This window comes from Plasmodium gaboni, chromosome 10 (assembly GCF_001602025.1).
Source record: "Plasmodium gaboni strain SY75 chromosome 10, whole genome shotgun sequence".
In the NCBI taxonomy this organism is placed as follows: domain Eukaryota; phylum Apicomplexa; class Aconoidasida; order Haemosporida; family Plasmodiidae; genus Plasmodium; species Plasmodium gaboni.
Genome location: NC_031490.1, coordinates 119,917 through 146,260, shown reverse-complemented (window position 1 = coordinate 146,260; position 26,344 = coordinate 119,917). Strand labels below are relative to the sequence as shown.

The 26,344-nt window shown below is 18.7% G+C and overlaps 3 protein-coding genes across 3 annotated transcripts; all 3 read left to right on the top strand.

Annotated features, from left to right (window-relative positions):
* Positions 1-4,925: 4,925 nt before the first annotated feature.
* On the top strand, positions 4,926-7,604 carry PGSY75_1004400 (putative RNA-binding protein; the record flags this gene model as incomplete). Its single annotated transcript, XM_018785810.1, has 1 exon — positions 4,926-7,604. The coding sequence occupies one exon, from the start codon at positions 4,926-4,928 to the stop codon at positions 7,602-7,604; it is 2,679 nt and encodes an 892-aa protein (XP_018641427.1).
* Positions 7,605-11,396: 3,792 nt separating this feature from the next.
* Positions 11,397-14,660, top strand: PGSY75_1004300 (putative E3 ubiquitin-protein ligase; the record flags this gene model as incomplete). The annotated part of the gene is made up of 1 exon (XM_018785809.1): positions 11,397-14,660. The coding sequence occupies one exon, from the start codon at positions 11,397-11,399 to the stop codon at positions 14,658-14,660; it is 3,264 nt and encodes a 1,087-aa protein (XP_018641426.1).
* A 2,353-nt stretch (positions 14,661-17,013) lies between these two features.
* Positions 17,014-26,335, top strand: PGSY75_1004200 (putative membrane protein; the record flags this gene model as incomplete). The annotated part of the gene is made up of 2 exons (XM_018785808.1): positions 17,014-19,240; positions 19,464-26,335. 2 exons carry the CDS (start codon positions 17,014-17,016, stop codon positions 26,333-26,335), a joined length of 9,099 nt encoding a protein of 3,032 aa, XP_018641425.1.
* Positions 26,336-26,344: the final 9 nt, after the last annotated feature.

Below are 26,344 nucleotides of genomic sequence, written 5' to 3'. Positions count from 1 at the left end.
TAATTTTTATAATCCTCAAAAATAACATTCTTCTTTTCATCATAACATATAAATTTTTTATTCTCATTCTTTTTATCTTTCCTTCTTTCAATATTTCTTTATTTAATTCTATTATCTATTAATTCTTCATTCGAGTTATTCAATCTTTTTATATATTCCTCGGAATATATAAAAAGATTGAATAACTCGAATGAAGAATTAATAGATAATAGAATTAAAAAAAGAAATATTGAAAGAAGGAAAGATAAAAAGAATGAGAATAAAAAATTTATATGTGATGATGAAAAGAAGAATGTTATTTTTGAGGATTATAAAAATTATAAATATAATCCTATTGAGAAACATTCTAAATGTAAAGAAGATTTTTTCTTTTTTTTTGTAAATAAAAATTATAGACGTAGAATAATAGTATATGAATATTTATATAATATATGGTATAAGACATCAAAAATAGAAAAGGTGTGGTTGTTGCCTAAGAAGAAAAATATAGAACGGGTTATTCATATGATGAAAAGTAAAGATAGATATACAATTAATAGAAAGGATGCTAATATAAATGAATATGATGATAAGAATTGTATGGAGAAGGAAAAGACAAAAAATTTAAATGATAATATAAATGAATATGATTTAAATATAAATAACATGAACAACAATAATAATAATAATAATATGAAATCTTGTGATATGAAAAAAAGTGAAGGTAGTATTTGCTCTTATGTTATAGCACATCATAATTTAAATATATATATTATTATCAGCTATACTAACGGCTCTGTTACGAGCACATTAATAAATTCTTATAATAATAAACTGAATAAAGAAAAAGTGATTCGTAATTTATATATTCCAAAAAAAATGTATAATAGATATAATAAGGATATGTTTATTACAACACTATATATATATATATATATAATATATTATGTTATTTTTTATGTGAAATCCCTTTTTAATTTTATCACTACAAACATTTGAATTACACGAAATGTGTGTTAAATATTCAATATGGTATACAGATATTCACTTTCATTCTTTTATTTTATTATTTTATTTTATTTTATTTTTGTCTTAAATTTTTATTATGATTTTATTTATAAGTAATATCAATGGAAAAAAGAATAAAGAGGGAAAAAATTGTGAATATGTAAATTTTACAGCAATGGAGTATATTCATCTTTTTTTTTATATTTAATTAAGGGATCATAATTTAATTTTTAGGAGATATTATAAACACATATATATATATATATATATATATATATATATATATATAGGTATATATATTAATATAGAAATATAGGTATATTTTATTAATACGGATTTTTATTTGTAACCAATCTTTTTATAATTTTTCGAATACACGAAGGATATCTTACAACAATTATAAATATATACATTATTATTCCAATGTATATAAAAAAAATTACAAGGAATATTCAGAATAATATTTATATACTCAATAATTTATAAAACCACATATTATCATTCTTTTATCTGTGAATACTTAAATATATGTGTCTATTTAATTTATGATAGTTGATTAAATATTTAATTTAATTTAAATTGTTTAAAGAAAAAAATACTATATATATATATATATATTTAGAACCCAATGAAATATATTGCTTGTAAATTTATTTAAGAAAATCTTAATATGGAATATACTTATTTTTATTAACCTTGTGTGTAGGTTTGATCAATACAAATTATATTATTATAAATCCATAATTATATAGTCAATATATATTTTTGTAAAATTATTGTTTGCCAAATAATCTAATTTCTTTCTTCTTTTTTATTATTATCTTTATGAAATTAATATAATGTATATATTATTATTATTATTTTAAGTTTTACATGAACAAGTCAGAATTATAATTAGTATAATACTGGGGAAAATAATGGCTATCTAGCCAAAAATTTATATTAGAAAAAAAAAAAAAAGTAAAAAATGGCAAATGAAAAAATTAAAATTAAAATTAAAATTAAAATTGTTAATCAAACAGTACAAAATAAATAATCTATATGGGAACATGAAAATACAAAGTTATATATATCATTAGAATAGCTCGAAAAAACAAAAAACAAAAAATAAAAAAAAATTTATACAACTAATTTGATAAATAAGTAAAATTTGAATAACCTATATAAATATAATATGTTTTTCCTTTTCTTTTCTTGAATATATATATTTATATATATATATATATATATATATATATATATATATATATATATCTTTATATGGATATTGAAGTTGTTTGTTTTTAGTTTTATAAAATAATTGTTGGAACTCCATGTAGTATTAAAAAGTTAATAATATGTTTTTAAAACTTTTTTCTAGCATTATGTAAAGTATGATAAGAGAAAAATGATGAATAAAATTAACTATAAGTATAAAAAACAATTAATATATAAGTCTTATAGAAATATTGATATGGTCTAAATAATTTTATATAATGTGTAAATGTTGTAACTTTATATAAGATATATAGAATGGAAAATTAGTTAATAAGATAATAAATTATTATTATTTGTTGTTTTGTTTTGTTTCTTTTTTTTTTTTTTATTTTTTTCCTATTTGCTTTCCCAGTTTAGATGTCTTTTAATTTTTATAACAGAATATAACTTATACGATTATTTTATTTTTTATTTATTATTTTATTTTTTTTTCTTTGAATATGTCTATTGAGAAAAAATTGGGGATTATTTTTGAATGATTTTATTTTGTAATATATTAATGTATTAGAAGTATATGAACTTGAGGATATACATTACAGTATGTAGAAAAGGACCATAAAAGAAATATTTTTTATTCACATTAGGATATATATATATATATTTATATTTATATATTTATAAACTTTTTATTATTTCTTTTGAAAGCACTTATGTTTGATTATATAAATGTATTAAGAAAATTAAATATATGTGTGAGAAAAAAGAATAGAACAAAATATAAAAGATGAAATGATTTTTTCAGTAACCGAATGCATCATACACATATACTTTTTTGGAATAATAATATTGTTAAATCTTTATAGATTGAAATATAATATGTTTATTATATGTATAGCTATTTAATAATCATATCCCCTTTAATTATTCCTATATTAAAGTGAATAGGGTAAAAAACAAAATTATATGTTATATATATATATATATATATAATTTAAAATTTATTGATTGAATTTATTTTGAATATACATCAAATAAGGATTCTAATAATAAATATATATATATATATATATATATATATATATATATCACACTATACAATTCATGGTATATGATAAAATAATAAGAACAGAAAAATTTGAAGTTGAATTTATTATTACATAAATACGATATTTGAATGAATTAAAATAAGAAATAATTTTGTTTGTTTTTTTTTTTTTTTATCTTTATTTTTATTTTAATAAAATTTCCTATTGAATTAATAATAATAAAATGAATAAATATTACAATATAATATATAACATATATATATATATATAAGTATAAATTAAATATATTATCTTCTTATAAATAAAAAAAAATGCTCAGGAAAACATGTAAAAAATTATTCGTTATATGTACATATATGTAGAATATAATAATACACCTAATAATAATATCCTAATCAACATAATTTTTTTTAATATATATATATATATATATATATATATATATATAACAATTTAAATATAATATTGTAAAGAATTTATCACATTTACTTTTTATTATATAATTTATATACAATAAGAAATGGGAACAAAAAATAAATAAAGAACATAATGAAATATAAAAAAATATAGATTTATGAAATAAAACTTTTTCAAATAAATATATTTAATATAATAAATATAATATAATATATTATATTATGTGTTATATATTATATATATATATATGTATAATATATATATAGAAAAGTGATTGTATGTATATATATTCAAATATATATATAAAATACCTGAAGAGCAATATATAAAAAAGAGCTTGTTACAAGGATGGGAAATAAAAATTAAAAATTTAATTGTGTTTATGGGAAAAAGAAAAAAAATAATTATATATATTAAAAATAAAATAAAATAAAACATTTAAATGTGAATATATATTATGCTTATAACAAATATTTTAATGTTATATGAATATATATATATATAAATATATATATTATTATTATTTAATGAGTTATTATAAGAAAATATTGGAAATTCACACGATGAAAAGTTTAATAATTAATATAATATATTAAATATAGAAAAATATGTATTTATAGTATATTTATATTATTGTGTAAATTTTTATAATATATATTTGAGTGCCATATTTTTTTTTTTTTTTTTTTTTAATTTTTTTCTTTTATTTATATTTCTATATTTTTTGTAATGTTGATGAGGAGAAATAATAAATATGTTTAAAAAAATAAAATTTTTTTTTTTTTTTTTTTTTTAAAGAGTGATAATAAAAAGGACTTTATATAAATAAATAAATAAATATATATATATATATATAAAGATATAATATCTTAAAAAATAAATGGAATAATTCTTTTTTATTTTAAAGAAATATATAATTTTATATAGAATATGTGTTGAAAAAAGATATATGTGAAGTACATAATATAATATATATATATATATATATTAGTAGATATTTATGGTATATGATATATTATTCTTTATATTTCATGTTTATACTATTATGTATTAAGAATTATCCTTTGAACATATTTTTAGAAAAAATAAAAATTATATGTACATATATATAAAAATATATATATATTTATAAACTTATAATATTTAAAGAGACCGCATTTTTGAGGGCCTTGTCATCATATATATATAATATATATAATATAATATATATATATATATATATATATATATATATATAATATTTTTTTTTTTTTTACCCCAATTTTTTAAAAAAGAAACATGGGAAAGTATAGTATGAGCAGAAAAGGAGAATATAGCGCTGAAAGGAGATATCAATATAGAGATGAAAAATATGAGAAATCTGATAACACTAGTTATGGAACCAAATTAGATAGCCATATGAAAGAGAAAAGTAGTTATTATATGAATGAAGGTCGTAGACATGACTTATCAAGAAGTAGAGAAGATATGACGGGAACTGTCGGAAGAGAAGGTCATAAAAATGACAATATGTATAATAATAACGACAGAAGAAGAGGATCTATTGAAAATTATGAGAGAAGGAGAAATGAAGAAAATTATCCTGGTGATAGGAATAGAAATATTTCAAGAAGTAGAAGAGATTTTCATCGAGATGCTCCATCACGAGAAAGATGTTATAGTAATAGATCACCAAGAAGAAATGTGTCTGTAGATAGAAAAAGAGGAAGTATGTATGATAGGAATAATGATGATAATGTTTATGAAAAAAAAGGCAGATATGAAAGGGACAACCACAACAACAATAATAATAGTTATAATAATAAAAATAATTATAATGAAAATCAATTTTCTGCTGAATATGAAAATAGAGGAAGGAATGAGAGAATGCATATGAGAAGACATTCAAGAGATGAAAAAGAAGGCAGAAGATCATATCAAGAGCATTATGAAGAAAAAAGACATAGAGAAAATAATTATGAAGGGTATCGACATGAAGGACATCGTAACGATGGATATCATAAAGAAGGATATCATAAAGAAGGATATCATAACGAAGGATATCATAACGAAGGACGTCGTAATGAAGAACATCGTCATGAAGAACACCGACATGAAAAGTATCAACGTGAAGGATATCATCCCAGGGATCATCCCCATAAAGAATTTCATCATAATGAAAATCCATATTATAAAAAAGATTTTTCTCACAGGGTACCCCCTAGTGGTGCAATAAGAAGAGAAAGAGGAAGAGACTTCCGAAGCCATGCCTATAAAAAAATAGGTGCATGTAAAATATTTGTAGGAAATATTTCAAGTAATGCAAGAGAAGAAGATGTTAGAAGAAGATTTGAGCAATATGGTGATATAATGCATATGCAATGGAAAAGAAGATTTGCATTTATTGAATATTATAAAGCTTCGCATGCATTAAATGCATTAGAAAAAGAAAATGGGAAAATGTTTTTTGGTGAAGAATTAAGTGTTCAAGAGCATCAATATAATATGAATTCATATGTACATAAGAATGATAATAGAACCCATTTCAATTTTAAAATGTCTAGAAATTATTCACCAACAAATTTTGGTAATGAATCTATTGAAAGAAGGAACTCATTAAGAATTGTTGTAAAAAATATTGATGAAAAAGCTAGCTGGCAAGATCTTAAAGATTTTGGTAGGGAAGTAGGTTCAGTGAGCTATGCAAATATAGTAGAAGATTATCATAGTAAGGAAAAATATGGAATTATTGAATTTTATAATCATGAGAATGCAAAGGATGCTATTAATATATTGAATGGAAAAAAATTTTATGGAAAATCTGTAGATGTTATAAGATATAACGACTCAGATTTAAGTACACGATATAAGAATAAAGAGAGAGGTGAAAATTATGTGAGAGCAGATAATGATCAATATAGAGAAAGTGAAAGATATATTCGTGAAGAAAGACCCTATAATAGAGATAAATTTACTTTTGATCGAATGAATCGTAGTAGTAGGCATAACTTTTATAACAGGGGAAGGAATATTCGAAGAAATAAATATTTTAGAAGAGATGATAAGGACGATAATAAGAGTGACATTGATGAAAGAAAAAAATATAGGAAAAGTTCAAGAAGTATGAGTATAATTAATAGGGACCATACCTATGATAGAAATGTTAGTCATCGAAATGACAATATGAAGGCTGATAGGGATGACGACATATGTTATGAAAGAGATGATGAAGAAAAGATGATAAATGGTAAGAATAAAAGAATATTAAATTCAAGTGAAGAGGTTTGTGAACATATACACGGTAATAATACAAATGATGATATAGATAATGATCAAAAGAATATTAAAAATGAAAAAGAAAAAGAAGAGGAGGGAGATCAGAATATTTCTTCTTTAAAAGATAGTCAAAATAGAAATGAAAAATTGGATCATAATTATGACAATGATGTAGAAAGTGATATGGGGAATGGAAGAAATATAAAAAGTAAAAACAAATATGAAAATGAAAAAAATGCCAAAACAAAAAATGAATTATATGATGATATATCTGAAATGAAATTACGTGATGGAAGTGTATGTAGGAGTACTAAAGATATAGATGAAGAAAATTATAATAATGAAGAAACAAAAAATATAAAGGATGAATTTTTGGTTGATCAAAAAAATGAAGAAGAAGGATATGATGATGATACATATACAAGTGAAAGAGATAAGAGTGTGAATGAAAAAATTATGAAAGAAGAATATATAAATAAAGATGATATATTAGAAAAAAATGATAATATTAATATGTCAAATAAAAAAACAAGAGTTTTAAAAAAAACTACTACAAAAAAAAGAATTACAAGAGTTTCAGAGGAATCAATTACAAAGGTAGATACAAGAGAAAGTGGTGAAGATGATCTTATAGAAAATGAACAATGGTCAGATTCAAAAAAAATATGTGTAATTAAAAATAATTCCCCACATAATGATTAAAAATTTGAATAAATATATAAGTATTTAAAAAATACATACATATATATATATTATTTATATTTATGGGGGGAAATACAATTTATTTGTATATTACAAAAAAAAAAAAAAAAAAAAAAAAAGTAAGCATATTATTATATGTATATATATATATATATATATATATATTATGAATATGCCATTTTTATTTTTTCTATATAATTGTTACGATTTTGTAGAAATTGTACACATTTATAGTTTTATCTTTTTATTTATTTATTTTTTAAATACCTAATTTTGAATTTAAACTTAATCATATATAAAATAAAAAATATATTTATAATATATAAAAATAAAAATAAGTTTTTAAAAATATATATATATATATATATATATGGATGGAAATTTATATAATATAATCTTTTTTGTTATTTTTAATAATATGCATAGGATAAACAACTCAAAAAAAAATAAAAATATATTTGTCTTAGAAATGTCGGATTGTTTCTTATTATATATACTTGCGAATTTGAAGTTTTTCCAATTTTTTTTTTTTTTTTTTTTTTTATTGTACGTACTTTTAAATACATTAAAGAATAAAGGTATGTATAATATATCATATAATGGTTTTTTTTTTTTTTTTTTTTTTTTTTTTTTTTTAAGGGATCCAAAAAAATAAGGTCGTTATGTGATATATATATAATATAATTATAATATATTTATGTTCAATTAGGAAATAGTTAATTATTTAAACTTGGCTTCATATAACATAATAAATTTAAAATATATATATATATATATATATATATATATTATTGTTACTAGTCTATATGTGAATAATCTAAATTTTAACGTGTGTGTTCATTTTATTTTTTAAAAAATAGAAAGGTAATTCATTTATTTTCTTTTTTTATAAAATTATAATTTTATTTGTTTCTATAAAATAAAACATGATCATTATTATATTACATAATAAGAATCACATTTATAACATATTCATATTGTATCACCAAAAAAAAAAAAAAATTTAGATATATATATATATATATATATTTTTATATTTATATATATTATATATAAATCCTTTAAGAAAGAAAAAAGTACAATAAAAAATAACATATCTTTTTTTTGTTCTTGAGAAAATTAAAATAAAAGAAAGAAAAAAAAGTAAAACACAAGGAATGTTCATTTATTTGTTATAAAAACAAAAACATGTTTTATATAAGAATAATACATATATATATATATATATATATAATATATTGATGATCGTAATATTATTATATTTTATATAGTTATATTTTTAACATGGGGATTTTATATTTAAAAAGATATTTATTAGATATTTTATTATAATTCAAATGTACATATATAAAAAAAAAAAAAAAAAAAAAAAAGGACACGTAAATATATTTTAATAATATTAAATGGGTATAATATAATATATATATATAATATTATTAAAAATTATATAAAAGGTAAATTTTTTTTTTTTTTTTTTTATATGATGAATTAAAGTTTTTTCTTTTTTCTCATACATATATAATATATATATAAATTTTCAGTTTATAAGAATATAAGTGTATTTTTTTACAAACAAAATAAAATATATAATATAATATATTATAATATATTTATATGAATATTAACATATATATAATATATATATAGATTTAAAAAGATAAACTTTTAATTATTGAAGTAATGTTTTAATTTTATATAATATTTTATATTTAATTTTAATTTTATATAATATTTTATATTTAATTATTTTATGCGTAAAATATTCTTCAAATTTATATGTTAATAAAAAATATATATATATATATATTTATATACAAGATTAAATATATTTATATTTTAAAAATTTTTTTCTTTCTTGTTTCTTTATTTTTACATATATATATATATATATTTATATACAAGATTAAATATATTTATATTTTAAAAATTTTTTTCTTTCTTGTTTCTTTATTTTTACACTTAAATGAGAAAATATTTATATAGTTATAATATTATATCATATACAAAGATAACAAAAAAAAAAGAAGGGAAAAAAAATTATAAAAAATAAGAAAAATATAATTAATATTTTTATATAAAAATGTACTTTACGTATTTATTTATCTTATCACAATAAATATTATATAAATAATACATTTATTGCATATATATACATAATATGATTTTATAATATATATTATTAAGATATATATATACATATATATAATATTATTATTTATATATATACATGTATTTTTTTTTTTTTTTTTTTATATATACATATAATTATTTTATTATAATATATTATATATAATAATAAATATATATATATATATATATATAATATATATAATATTATTATTTATATTATATTTTTTTTTTTTTATAAATTTATATATATGTCGTAGTGGTGTAATTGTAATTAAAAAAAAAAAAAAAAAAAAAAAAAAAAAATATATATATATATATAATTAAATATATTTATATTATATATATAATATCTAATTTTTGAATATAAAATTATAATTGTATTTTATACATATTTTAAAATAATATTATACAAAAAAAAAGTATTAAAAAATAACAAAAGATATATATTTTGATTATAATAAAAGATTCTACTTATATATATATAAATATTTTTTTAAGGAATACAAGCACAAAATGATTAATTAATAAATAAGTAAAGAAAAAAAAAATAAAAAATAAAAAATAAGATTTATATAAAATATATATATATATATATATATATAATATTAAATGTAAATAAAAATAAGTACTTTTTTATATATAATATAAAATAAAATAATATTATTGATATATATTTTTTTATAACAAAAATATATAGATATACATCCCAGCAAATAATTATATATATAATATATATATATATATATTATAATATATATTTTTTATTTTAAGATTGAAAGAAGGAAAAATACTTTATATTATTATATATGTACATATATTATGCGTTCAATATATATATATATATATATATATATTTATATATTACATATATATTTGATGCATAAGAAATAAAAAATTAAGTTAAATGAAAAAAAAAGGAGGAATAAATATTAATATATAAAGCAGTTATATATATATATATTATATATATTTATTTATTATATAATATAAATTTATATTTTTATATTATAAACTTTTAATTGCATACGTACTATTGAGATATATATAATAATATTATTATATAAGAAGTGATGCATATGATATATATTGAAGAAAAAGAAAAAAAAAAAAAAAAAGGAATAAGAAGTTTATGATACTCATTCAATATATATTACGATTTAAATATATATGTATATGAATAAAGCATTTATATATATATATATGTATATTTATTTATTAAATTAGAAAAAAAAAAAATAATAATAAAGTACGAAGATAATTATATTAAAAATATATAATATATATATTATATAAGTAAATATAAAAAGAAAGGATATAATATCAGGCTCTAATCAAAAAGTATATATAAATAGATAAACATATATATATATATATATATATATATATATAATATTTTTGTTTAACCGATTAAATTTGAAAAATATAAAATATATATATATATATATATATATATATATGAGACATTAAATTTAAATATTTTATTTTTATTTTTTTTTTATTTATTTTTTTTTTTTTTTGTCAACATTTGTTATAATATATATATATATATATTTATATATATTTATATATATTTATATATTTGTCATATATATATATTTTTTTTTGCAAATCCCCACCCCCTTCAAATATATTATAGTTTTAAAAAATAATAAACAAAATAGCATGAATCAAGTTGATGATTATGATTATTTCTGTCATAGTTGTGAAGATGTAAAAAGAACTAGTGATGTTGAAATTATTTATAATGGTGAAATAAAATGTAAGGGTTGTAACAACGTAGGTTTTGTTGAGAAAATCGATGAAGATGACCCTTTGAGTTTTCATTCCATACATGTGAGTAGAGATACAGGAGAAGGTCGAAGTGGACATAATAACAGAAATAATAATAATAATAATAGTGATAGTAATAATAATATAAATAATAGACATTATAGTTATAGAAATATGAACAATTTTGGTTATCGTGCGAATATTCCAACAAGAAGCCGAACAAATTATGATAACAATAATAATAATAATAATAATAATAGTGGTAATAATAATCACAACCATAGTAGTAGTAGTAGTAATAATTATAGTAGAAATAGTCATGTGAGAGGAGAACATGATAATTTTTTTAATGACTTTATGTTATTTAGAAATATGTATCAACAAATATTTAATCCTACATTTCGATCTGCTGATGCAGAAGTGCATTTCACAGCTGCTGTAGGTTCGTCAAACAATTCTAATGATATTAATAGAAATAATAATAATAGAAATAATAATAACAACAACGATAACAATAATAACAACAACAATAACAATAATAACAATAATAACAACAATAATGAAAATAATAATGACCATAATAATGAACATAATAATAGCAATGTGGGTAGTAGAAGTTCTAGTCGTATTAATGAAAATAGAAACGAAAGTAATACAAATGAAACTAGCCAAAATGAAAATAGGAATAGAAATATATTTGGAAGAACCTATAGTTATAATAGGAATACAAGAAATCCAAGAATAATAACAAGAGCTATTGATATAACAAATATACCTTTTAATACTCCAGGGCGTTTTAATTTTCATGATTTAATAGATAACATGTTTGCAAATACATTTGACAACATATCACTAGATCAAGTATTAACAATAATAATGGAAAGCGATCCATCTCGAAATGGTCCTCCACCAGCTTCAGAAGAAGTTATTAAGAATTTGAAAGTAGAAAAACTAACAGAAGAGAGAGCAAAAGAATTAGAATCATGTGCAATATGTAGAGAGGAATATAAAGAAAATGATGAGGTTCATAGAATTACAGACAATGAGAGATGTAGACATGTATTTCATTGTTCTTGTATTATTCCTTGGTTGAAAGAAAGAAATTCATGTCCTACATGCAGATTTGAGTTACCTACTGATGATCAGGAATATAATTGTAAGAGGGAAGAATTGAGGGAAAGATTGAATACTGAAATGTCTAGAAATAATACTTACAATAATGATAATAATAATAATAATAATGATGATGGAAGTAATAATAATAATAATAATAATGATGGCAGTAATAATAACAATAATAATAACAATAATAATAACAATAACAATAATAATAATAATAGTAACAATAATAATAATAGTCGTAGACATAATGTAGGCGAAACCAATTATAGTGCTTTGGGAGATGACTACGATATTAATATATTAGATTCTTTTACAAATGAACAAACCACTTCAATACTACAACAAGTTTTTAACAGTTTTTTATCAGGAAATAATGATTCTTATAGAATAGACAGAATTTATTTATCACCTGATAATTTTTTTACTCGCAGCAGTAATAGAAATAGAAGCAGTGTAAATATTAATGAAGAAAATCCAGATGCTGTTCAAGTTGAAGAAACCCGCTCCGAATATAATGAGTCATATGAAGAAAGGAATGAAAATAATAGAAAGGACGAAATAAATAGGGAGGAAGGAAATGAAGAAGAGAAAAGAAATAAGAGGAAAAAAACAAATGATCATGATGATAATAAAGATGTATATAATAATTCAAGTGGTAGTAGTAGTAGTAGTAACAATAATAATAAGGGGAATGAAAAAAATGAAGGTAATGAAGATATGTGTAATGTGTCAAGTGGTAATAATAATAGAAGTTCATCATCAAGACAGAATAATTATAATAGTAGATATCGTTATAGTAATTATAGACGTAGTAATAGACGTAATATGGATCAAGATTATTTTAATATACAAGATGACGAAGTAGAGGAAGAAAATTATTACTACTGCACACCTAAAAATGAAACTAATAAAAATAATAACAGAGGGCAAAGAAATAATGATTCAGACAATGTAAGAAATAATAATGATAATAATAATAACAATAATAATGATGATAATAATAACACAAGACGTAGGAATAATTATTATGATAATAATACATATAACTCATCATATTTACATGAAAATGTTTTTGATACATCGAATGTGTATGTAATAAGTGAAAGAACAAATTCGAATGATAGAAGCAACGATAATAACACAAGGACTATATCGCAGTTATATCTAACAGATTTAAGTGATGTTTTTGCCAATATAAATTATAGTTGTAATTTTAATAATGATCATTATATTGTAAATAATGATGATGGTGGAAGAGGTGATGGAAGAGGTGATGGAAGAGATGGTGGAAGAGATGGTGGAAATGATGAAGGAGAAAAAAATGCAAATTCTGAACACGTTGAATCTAATATAAATGATACAGGATTATCGTTAGGTGTCTCAAAAGAAAACAAATTAAATGATAAGAATGAAAATAAAGTAAAAGATATAAGAGCATCGTTTGATATAAATACAGGTAAATCAAGTACAACTAAAAAAAATGAAAAGAGATTATATGAAAGGGTTAATAATAATACTTATAGTAATGCAAGTAATAGTAACAATAGCACAAGGAGAAGTCGAGATAGTGATAATGAAAAAGAGGGAACTCGAAAAAAATCAAGAAATTATAAAAATGAAGAGGAATACAGAAAAAGCATTAATGCTAATAAGAATAATAAAAACAACATCATCAATAATAATAATAATAATAATAATGATAATATTAATGAAGATAGAAGAAATAGTAATACAAGTAGTAGTTATAAATATAATAACAATACAGACAATACACATAATCACAACCCTTCTGATGTTCTTAATAATAATGATTCAAACGAAGAACAAAGGAATACTACCAGAAGACAAAGTACTGTCAAAAAATATCTATTCGATAAATTAAATTGGTTAAAAAGTTATGATAATAAAGATAAAAAAAAAAATGAAAAAAATAAAGATGGAAGTAATAAAACTGATGAAAATGATACAGAACATAATCAAAATGATGATAATGCTGCAGGTATGTCCAACGAAAATAATGATGATCATATATAACATTTTTAAAAATAAAAATAATAAAATGAAATAAAATAGTCATTATATATATATATATATATATATATATATATATTTTATTTATTTTTTATTTTTTTATTTTTTTGTTAAAAGAGAAATGTTTCTCAAAAAAGTGAAATATTCTGAAAGTTATAATTGTATATATATATATATATATACATAATGATGACAGTATGATATATTTTTTTGTTAATATATTGAAGTAATTCTAAAGATGAACCATACAAAGAACACATATTTATCATATATATATGTGTGTGTGGTAAAAAAGTTATAAGAAGTCTTTAAAAAGAAAAAAACAAAATGCTATTTAAATATTTTATTATTTTATTATTTTATTTTTATTTTTATTTTTTTTTTTTTTTTTTGTTTGTTAATTAAAATATATTAGTGATTTTAAATATGCATTATGATATATTATATAAATATATATTGTTTATTTTTCTTATATTAATAAAAATTAGAACAAATAATATATATATGTATGTATTTATATTAATTTGTTTTTTTTTTTTTTTTTTTTATTATTTTTTATGATTTCCAATTTTTTTTTTTTTTATATTATAGAATTTATACTTTAATTATATGTATATATATATACATATATTTTTTATTTAATGTGTATTTGTGTTTATAATAAAAAAAATTAATTATATATAGATTTTTATTATTATTATATTATGTTATATATATATATATATATACTTAATATATATGTCTATATATTATATCATTATTTTTATTATTATATAAATTTTTTTTTTTTTGCCTCTTTTTTTTTTTTTTCATAGAATAACCATATTTAAATATATGATATTAAAAAAAGAAAAAGTAAATATAAATATAATTAATATATATATATATATATATATATATATATGTATGCCTAAATTTAAGCATAATATTGCTTATGAACAAATAAGCATATCAATGAATTTTCTTTTAATTTTCTTAAGGTTGAAATATAAAAAAAATAAATTAACCAACAAAAATAAATGTAATACAAATAGGTGACATAATATATATACATAAATTATTTGTATGTATATATTTTTTTTGGATTTAAAAAATAACTATTCAACTTTCTTTCTTTATGGTTATTTTTTAAAATGATATTATAAAAAGTAATATGTATAAATATTATAATATGTAATACAACATATAACAAACTTGAATAACTTTAAAAAAAAAAAATAAAATATATTATACATATATATATATGAGAATACAAAAAATAATAACAATATTTGATTGTATGCACGTCTGCACACTTTTTTTTTTTTTTTTTTTTTTCTTCCTTATTGTTGCTTAAAATTTGTTCTCCTACTATGAAAAATTATATTAAGGTGGAAAAATTAGTAATAAAAAAAAAAAATCTTATATACTAACATAGTCTTATTTATTTTTTTTTCTTTATTGAAAGGTGATACAAATGAGGTTTTAATTATAGAAAAAAAAATATATATATATTATATATTATATATGTTTGATATGTAAATAAAATATATCATATTTATATACATATATATAAAATATTGCATTATACTTTAAATCACATATGTGTATTTTTTTATATGAGAATATTTAATATATGTGTAATATTAAATGAATAGGAAATAATTAAAAAAAAAATATATATACATATATATATATAAAATAATATAAAATAAAAAAAAAAATTAAATATATAATCATTTAAACATTAGAATAGTGTTACTAAGTATGTATATATATATATATATATATATATATATATATATATAATATATATATAATAAATATACGTATTGATAAAATTAACAAGTTGAAAAAAAAAAAAAAAAAAAAAAAAAAAATTATTACATATATATAATATATATATTATATCATTTACCTATTATTATTATGTTTAATATTTATCTTATAACTTGAATATAATATAATTTAAATAATTATTTAAAAATATATTTATATGAACAATATAACATAAGAATTGTTAATATATTATATTATATATATGTATATATTTGATATATTTATATATATATATATATATATATATATATATATATATATAATATTTTCGTTTCATTTTTGTTTAGATTTATCTATCAGATAGCCATTTCATTTTAATATTATTTATTTTATTTTTGTTTCACATAAAGAATATATTAATCATATTTTTATAATATTAAATATAAAAAAATAGTCATAAGTTTACCTTATATGTTATATGTTATATATATATATATATATATATATATATATATATATATATATATATATTTTTATTTTTATTTTTATTTTTTTTTTTTTTTTTTTTTTTTGTTTTATTTAAAAATATGAAATAAGGATGAATGAAGATTTAAAATTAGGGTCTGTGGTTTGGCCTAATTTTTCTTCTCCTTTTAGTTTATCATGTTATGCTGTAAATGAAAATTGTAATACATTAGCTGTTGGTAGTTATGAGGGTAGTATAATTTTATTTAGGATAGATGAGAATAAAATTGAATATGTTGATAATAAAATAAAAAAAGATATAATCGGAGAAGGTTATATAAAGAAAGATGATGAATATGATGATAAGAGTGATAATAAAATTAGTGAAAGTTTTAGTAGTAGTACTAATCATATGGTTGATGATCATTATAATGATAAAGAAAATAAAAAAGAGGAATCATTAAATATGGATAATAATAAAATTGGTGATAATATAAATGATAGTGATCAAAATGTTAATACTGAAAAGATAAGTAATAATGATAATATCAAAAATAATAATAATAATATGAATAATAGTAATTATAATAGTAATCATAATAGTAATTATAATAGTAATTATAAAAAATTTGTTAAGAAAAAAAAAAAACGATTTTGTAACCGAATTAATTTATTACCTTATAATATTTTATTAAATAATAGTAATAATACATGCAATAATAGCATATTACAATTATGTTACGGCTTAACATGTTGTTCTTTAATTGAATGTGTATCTAAAGAAGTATTGATATCATTACATCTAGATAATATAATATATTTCTGGTCAATTGATGAAGGTAGATGTTTTAAAGTTTTAAAAAACTTTGATTTTATTATTTATAATTTAAGAATATTACCAGATAGAAGATTTTTATTAATTAGTGGAGAGAAAAAAGTTCTTGTTGTTGATATATGGGCTAATACAGACAAGGAAATAATAGCAGAGCTAAATATTGATCCTTATCAGAATAAACAGAATAAATATAATAAGAAAGAGAAGAACCCAAATCAAAATGATACAAAAGAAGAAGAAGATTATTATATTGGTGATATTAATGATAAATATTATTCGTCATCCTATGGATCAGATGATAATAATATATACAATATGAATAATATGTATGATTATTTAAATAATAATATGTCATCTGATCCTCAAGAAAATAATATCTATATTAATAATAAAAATAAAAATATGGCATATAATAAGTTCGATCTAGATAAAGATATAAATAATAATATTCATGAGGACACTATGAAATTGAAGAATATATTTGGAGTTGCCAATCGATACAACAACGACAACAACAACAACATCAACAATAATAATAATAATAATAATAATAATTATAATATGAAAGGTCAAAATTATAAACGAAAGAATATCATTCATACGTCCGATTTAAAATTATGCTCTATAGCTACGGGTGTTGTTCCTTATTTAAAGGAAGATAATCAAAGGTCGGTTATACAATGTTTTAAATTATTAAAACGTAAATTATTTAGTATGAATGATAAAAAGGAAAAGGATATGAATGATAATAGTGTGAAGAAAAGTTATGAGAAATTATTTGAAGATCTTTACATAGGCAATAATAATAATGATAATAATATGAGTAATAATAATAATATATTAAATGATGATTATTTAAAATTAAAAGATAAAGAAGTTAATGATCGTTTAAATAATCTATTTTATTGCCCAGTTTTAATTTCTGCTTCTTTAAATAACGGAGATGTTATATGTTGGGATTTGACTGATTTTTTAAATTATTATAAATGTAAATGTCGTTTTGTTATTAGAACAGAAAAAACAGAATTAGAATTATATAATGAAATGATAGAAGATATATCTGAAAATTGTATATATGATGAATTAATAAAAACACGTATTAGTTCAACTAATGATATTAATTTAAAAGAAAATGAGAAATATATAAAAGGTAAAGAAGATATATATAAAAAATATATGGGTATATATAATATAGATCCAATACATATAGCTAATTTAAATGAATTCGAAAAAAAAACATTAGAAATAGCTACCAATGCATATTCGAGTCAAATAGCTATAATAGATAATTATATTATTTTATTACAAAAAACAAGATTAATTATTTATGAAAGAAAATGTGTATCATCTTTAAATAATGTATCTGATATGTCAACAAATATTTCGTCAAATATGTCTTCATATTTTGTCCCCTTGATGGATTTATTCTGTCCAGATTATGAAGAAACACAAAAGAGGACATCACATAATACTCACTGGGTTGGAATCCAGGTTATTCGTAGGCCTATATGGAAGTTTTCATCAGGTAAAATAAAAATAAAAATATATATATATGTTTATATATATATATATATATATATATATATATGTTTATATATATATATTTGTTCATATTATTTTCCATAGCTCCATTTTATAAGCACCAATGAACATAGTAATAATTTATTTTTTATTTTTTTATTTTTTTCTTTTTATTTTTATTTTTTATTTTTATTTTTTTTTTTTTTTTTTTTTCCCTTTCATTTTAGGTATCTTCCAAATGATGGGCTTTAAAAAAAAGTCTTACAACATTATGCAGAAATTATCTAAGAATATATGTGGATCAATTATTGCTTGGACAAATGAAGGAAATTTCTACACATACACCTTACCATTAAAATTTTCGAGTCTGTTTTTATCGTTTCAGTCGAATATAAAATCTTTCTTTTTGACAAAGGTGTCAAAGGATTTGTTAGGTTCCTTTAATAGTGCCGTTCCTTTGATTATTTATCGTGAGAATGTTATGAAAAGTGATGAAAGAGTAAAAGATAGTGTAGATTCTATGAATAATAAGAATAAAGAAAATTTCGAGATTAAAATTAGTGAGAGTGCTGATATGAACCTATATAGTAATAAGATATATTCCTCGGAATATATAAAAAGGTTGAATAACTCGAATGAAGAATTAATAGATAATAGAATTAAAAAAAGAAATATTGAAAGAAGGAAATATAAAAAGAATGAGAATATAAAATTTATATGTGATGATGAAAAGAAGAATGTTATTTTTGAGGATTATAAAAATTATAAATATAATCCTATTGAGAAACATTCTAAATGTAAAGAAGATTTTTTCTTTTTTTTTGTAAATAAAAATTATAGACGTAGAATAATAGTATATGAATATTTATATAATATATGGTATAAGACATCAAAAATAGAAAAGGTGTGGTTGTTGCCTAAGAAGAAAAATATAGAACGGGTTATTCATATGATCAGAAGTAAAGATAGATATACTATTAATAGAAAGGATGCTAATATAAATGAATATGATGATAAGAATTGTATGGAGAAGGAAAAGACAAAAAATTTAAATGATAATATAAATGAATATGATTTAAATATAAATAACATGAACAACAATAACAACAATAATAATAATAGTAATAGTTCCTCTTGTGATATGAAAAAAAGTGAAGGTAGTATTTGCTCTTATGTTATAGCACATCATAATTTAAATATATATATTATTATCAGCTATACTAACGGCTCTGTTACGAGCACATTAATAAATTCTTATAATAATAAACTGAATAAAGAAAAGGTGATTCGTAATTTATATATTCCAAAAAAAATGTATAATAGATATAATAAGGATATGTTTATTACAACACTATATTATGAGAATAATTTTTTAATAGGTGGTAGTAATCATGGAGATATCTTTATATGGAAGTTAATAAATTTTTCTCTTGTTAAGATTTTAAAAAATTGTCATTTGTCTTATGTATGTAGTATTCATAAAGTTGTAAAAGAAAATTATATTTCTAATAATTTAAAAAAGAAAAAAGATATTTCTGATACTTGTTTTGTTACAAATAATAAAAAAAAGAAAAAAGATGAACATGATAAAGATAAAAAGAAAGAAGAAAATTTTGAAGAAATAATTAAAGAAGATATGAGTAATTTTAAAAAAATGGAACAAGATCATTGGATATTAACTTGTGATAGTAGTAATAATATCATGTTATTAAATTTAAATCCTATATATTATGATAAAAATCGATTCCATTTTTTTTGTCAAAATGATCCATATAAAATATGCATAACAACTGATGAAGAAATAGAAAAATATAAAAATAACAAATATATGTATTTTTTTAAAAAAAAAGAAAATCAAAAAAAAAAAAAAATCAAAGAAGAAAAAAAAAAAATTATTTATAATTATGTACATAGTTTATTAAGAAGGTCAAGTCATATTGGAAAGGAAAATAAAAATATATATAATTTATTGAACATATTAAAACATAAAAAAAGTATAGGCATGAAATTATTGCAGAAAGGAAATTATGATGATTATTATTATAATATGTTTGTTGGTAGGAAACAAATGCAGGTTTGTTCTTTAAATAATTATGAAGAGCAACAAAAATATTCTTTTGATATATATAAGAATATATATAAAAGTGTTAATAAAATGAAAGGGATACAAAAGGGTAGCATAAGAATGTGTAGTAATAAAATGAACGATGAAAAATGTGGTGAAAAATGTGGTGAAAAATATGACAAGTATGAAACATATGATGACCAAAGTGATCATGAACATCTTCTAAAAAATGAAGAAGAAAGTTATAGTGATAACAATGATAATCATATTAAATATAATACAAAGAAGAAAAAAAAAAAAAAAGGAATAAAACCATATATTTATAATAAAGAATATTATATTATAAAAAAAGAAAAAGAATTAAAAAATATGACAAGTGTCTGTTTCCATTGTACATGTCGAAAATTAGAAAAAAAAAATGAAATAAATTACAAACTAATAAATAATATATATATAAATACATATTCATCTTTGTTATATATAATATTGTTAAATAATTATATATATATATATAATTATAATACTGGTCAATTTATAAGATCTATATATGATTCAGAATTTATGCATTTAACTAATTTTTCATATGATCAGTGTTACTTAAAATTAGGTATTAATATAACACATTTAAATATTTTGAATACGATTAAAATAAAAGATGTGAATAGACTTGAGAATTATAATATAATAGATGATGGATATACGACGGATGATATGGAAGAAGATAATTATTATGATTATAATTTTGATGGTAATATATCAGAAAGGAATTATAAATATAATCTTGTGAATAATGTAAATAATAATAATTTAAGATATTCACAAAATGATTATATTTTTAATAAGAATAAAGATAGTAATATAAATTATTTATCATCATCATCATCATCTTATATGTCATCGTCTTCATCTTATTCGTCATCCTTTTCATCTACTTATTCTACTTCGATTTGCTCTCCATCCATTTTAAATAGTTCTATAGAAAATGTTGGAAAAATGAAAGTATCGTTCGACTTATCATTTAAAGATAATATAAATGAAGAAAAGAATTTAAAGGTTAAAAAGGAAACTAATTTAAAACGTGAGAATAAAATATATAGATATAATTTTGAGAATAACAATATTTGTAAATATACAGTAAAAACACAAATACCTATAATAAGTTTTGTTTTATTTAGAGATAGTAATCTATCCAAGAAATCTTTACCATTAACAAAATTATTATATCATTTTTTTATGCCTAAAAATTGTATACAAGTATGTAAAGAGTTATATCCATTTTTAATTAATTTTCCTTCTATACCATTTTCTTTATGTATTCATGGTAAGGAATCTTCTTTTAGTTTTGTTATTCCTATGTCTACACAGATATATTATTTTTCTAGGATGCATTCAATGAAATGTAAAAGGAATGACACAGATGTATATATAACTCTTGGTAGTAAACGTAAAGAAAGATATATATTAAATGAGAAAAGAAAAAAAGAAAAGTTTTTTTATGATTCTTTAAATTTAGAATATGATAATCCATATAATAAAAAGTTCAAAAAAAAATACTTCCTTAGTGATATATTGAAAAAGAAGTATATTTATTTGGATGTAATGATTGGAAGTCTGAAGAAAAAAGCTTTTAATGATTTTAGAGAATTTTCAAAGTATAAAAATTGGACCAAACAAGCAAGTGTAAATAATAATTTGTCTAATTATTATCTTGAGGGGGATAAAACAAAACAAAATAAAGAAATAAACAGAGATGTAACAAAAAGTAATGGTAATGATAATAATAGTGTTGATATAAGACAAAGTAAAATGATAGCTAATAATGTGGGTGATTATAAAGAGGGTGCCCAAGGAATGAATAAATATGAGAATGATGATGAACGAGAATCTTATATATTAAGAAATAATAATGTATATAATTGTATGTATTATAATGATAAAAAAAGTAATAATATAAATAAAAATAATCATGGTGATGATAATATAAATAGAAATAATCATGGCAATGATAATATAAATGGAAATAATGATGGCAATGATAATATAAATAGAAATAATCATGGTGATGATAATATAAATAGAAATAATGATGGCAATGATAATATAAATAGAAATAATGATGATGATGATGCTTGTATGGATAATACTACCAATAAAGATGAAGAATTAATAAAAAGTGATGAAAAAAATAAAAAAGTTGAAAGAAATATAGAAAGAGATGGATTTACAAAGAGACGTATAGAAAGAGATGGATTTACAAAGAGACGTAATTATAATATTTTACATTATAATTATTATAAAGATATTAGAATAAATAGAAAGAATTCAAATATATCTCCAAAATGGGTTTTAAAATATTTAGATGATGAGTTATCAAATTATTCGTCTGATAAATCGAGTATAGGTTTATATATAAAAAAAGGAAATTACATAAATAATAATAATATTAATAGGAAAAAGGTTAAGATGATGAAGAAGAAAAAGAGTAGTGTATATTTAAATAAAATAAATAGTAATATACCCAATAACAAGTGTGATGATATTTCCTATTCATTAACTAATAATAATAAATTAGAAAAATTGAAAGAAAGAGGACGTAAGAAATATAAAAGGAATATTCAAAAGAATAAAGAAATATTTTTTTATAATAACAGTATTGAAATATATTGTAATAGTGTTTATATAAAAACCTTATATATCTGTTTTATATTAAGATTTCTAGAATTATGGAAAAGTTGGTATAAAATAAAATATAATGAAGATGTGATAAATAATTTTAATGAATACATTATTGATAATTTACCTGGTGGTATAGATATAAATTTATTTTTATTAAGTTATATATCTATGTATCCATATGATAAAAGTATTAGATTAGAATTACAGAATTATATGTATAGAATATTACGTAATATTAGTGATAAGTTATTAGATAAATATACAAAGACATGTACAGAAATCTTAAGAATAAATAATAAGAAGAAAAGAATAATAGAAAAGAATATAGATGAGATATCATTATATGATACAAGTGGAACATATATTATATCTATAATAATACCAAAAATAGGATGTTTATATTTATATCCATTTATATATGCAGATGAAATATCATTAACATTATTATTATTATTATTATTAGTAAAATCTGAATATTTAACAAGTTGTAAAACATTTTATACTAATGCTAGTATGATAACATTAATAATACATCATATATGTTATTATATATTTGTAGATACCAAATATTTTTTAGAAAAAAATATTAAATTTAATAAATTTAAATTATTTCATTTTATACATTTATTATCATTAAGTTTTTCTATAACTTGGGATCTACAAATGTTAATACAAAAAGGAATATTTACAAATAATATGAAAAATGTATCTAATGTTACTTTTAATTTATGTTTAAAAAAAGAAGATTTTATATTCAATGAAAGATTAGTTAATGAGAATTATTATAAAGCATTAAAAGATTATTATGTGCATGCAGAAATAAATATTGATAAAAATGATAATAAAATCTTAAATAATTCTTTGAGAGAAATAAATTTGAAAAATTATTTAGAAGATTATTTGGAATATATAAATAATGTAAGTGATATAGAGTTGGATAAAATGGAAGGTAATGAATCTAATCAAAATAATATCAACAGTAATAATAATATGAATAGTAATAACAATATGATTAATTCTTTTGATAATAACTTTTCATATATTAGTAATGAGGAAAAATATAATATACGAAATAAATCGTATGAATTATTAAAGATCACAAATTTGATGGATACCAATGGTAGTAGTAATAATAATAATAATAATAATAATAATAATAATAATAATAATAATAATAATAATAATAATAATAATAATAATAATAATAATAATAATAATAATAATAATAATAATAATAGTAATAATAGTGGTTATGTATCTAGATTTCATAAAAAATATTCCTTGGTAGATAAGAAAAATAAAAATGTGGATGATAATAATAATAATGATAATATAAAACGTGATACTTCTTATATAACATTTTATGATAACAGTTATAATAAATTAGATACTTATGATATATATGGACATATTAATAAATATAATGAAAATACTAATATACATTTGAATAAATATGATATTGGTGATAATAAACATGATTATATAACAAATAAATATGAAGAGAAAAAGAATAAAAAGAAGGCTTTATTTTCAAAACATTATAATAATGAGAATTTAAAACATAGTGATAATAATATGGAAAATGATATTAGTATATATAGAATTAATGAACATAATTATATAAATATATGTCACTTTATTTTAAATATATTTGAATTATATACATTATCATTAAATAATATTAGTTTTTTAAAAATATTAATAAATATAGGAAGATTAGAACCATTTTTATTTTTAAAAACATTACATTATATAACTGGAAATATGCATAAAAAGGTATCATCAATAAATAAAATTTTATTTCTATTAATAATTTTAATAAAAAATTATAAGTGTATATTTATATGGTATATGAATATAATTATTGATATATTATTAAATTCATTAGATCCATCAAATAATGTGAGAATTTTATGTTTAAAATTATCAACAAGTCTAATATATACATTAGTCAAGTATTATAATATATGTTCATTTAATAAGTTTACACAAAAACTAGCTGTAGCAAATAATATAAATAAATGTATATATCTATATGATTTAAAAAGTGCAAAGAAATTAAAAATATTCCAAGGACATAAAAAATATATAGATTGCATAAAATTTAATACTAATGGAACAGCTCTAGCTTCCTATTCAAAATTAGACTTATCTTTTAAATTATGGAATTGTACCAATGTAGGATTATTTAGTGGCTTCTTAAAAATACAATCCAAATGTGCACGTGATATACAACTATCGAAAATTAAATCTAGTTATCTTTATCTCTCAGATAGTTATATTGATATTACTTATAAAAAAAAAAATGAATGGATATTAAAAAGGGAAGACAACGCAATATATCTAATATATATATGATATGTTAAT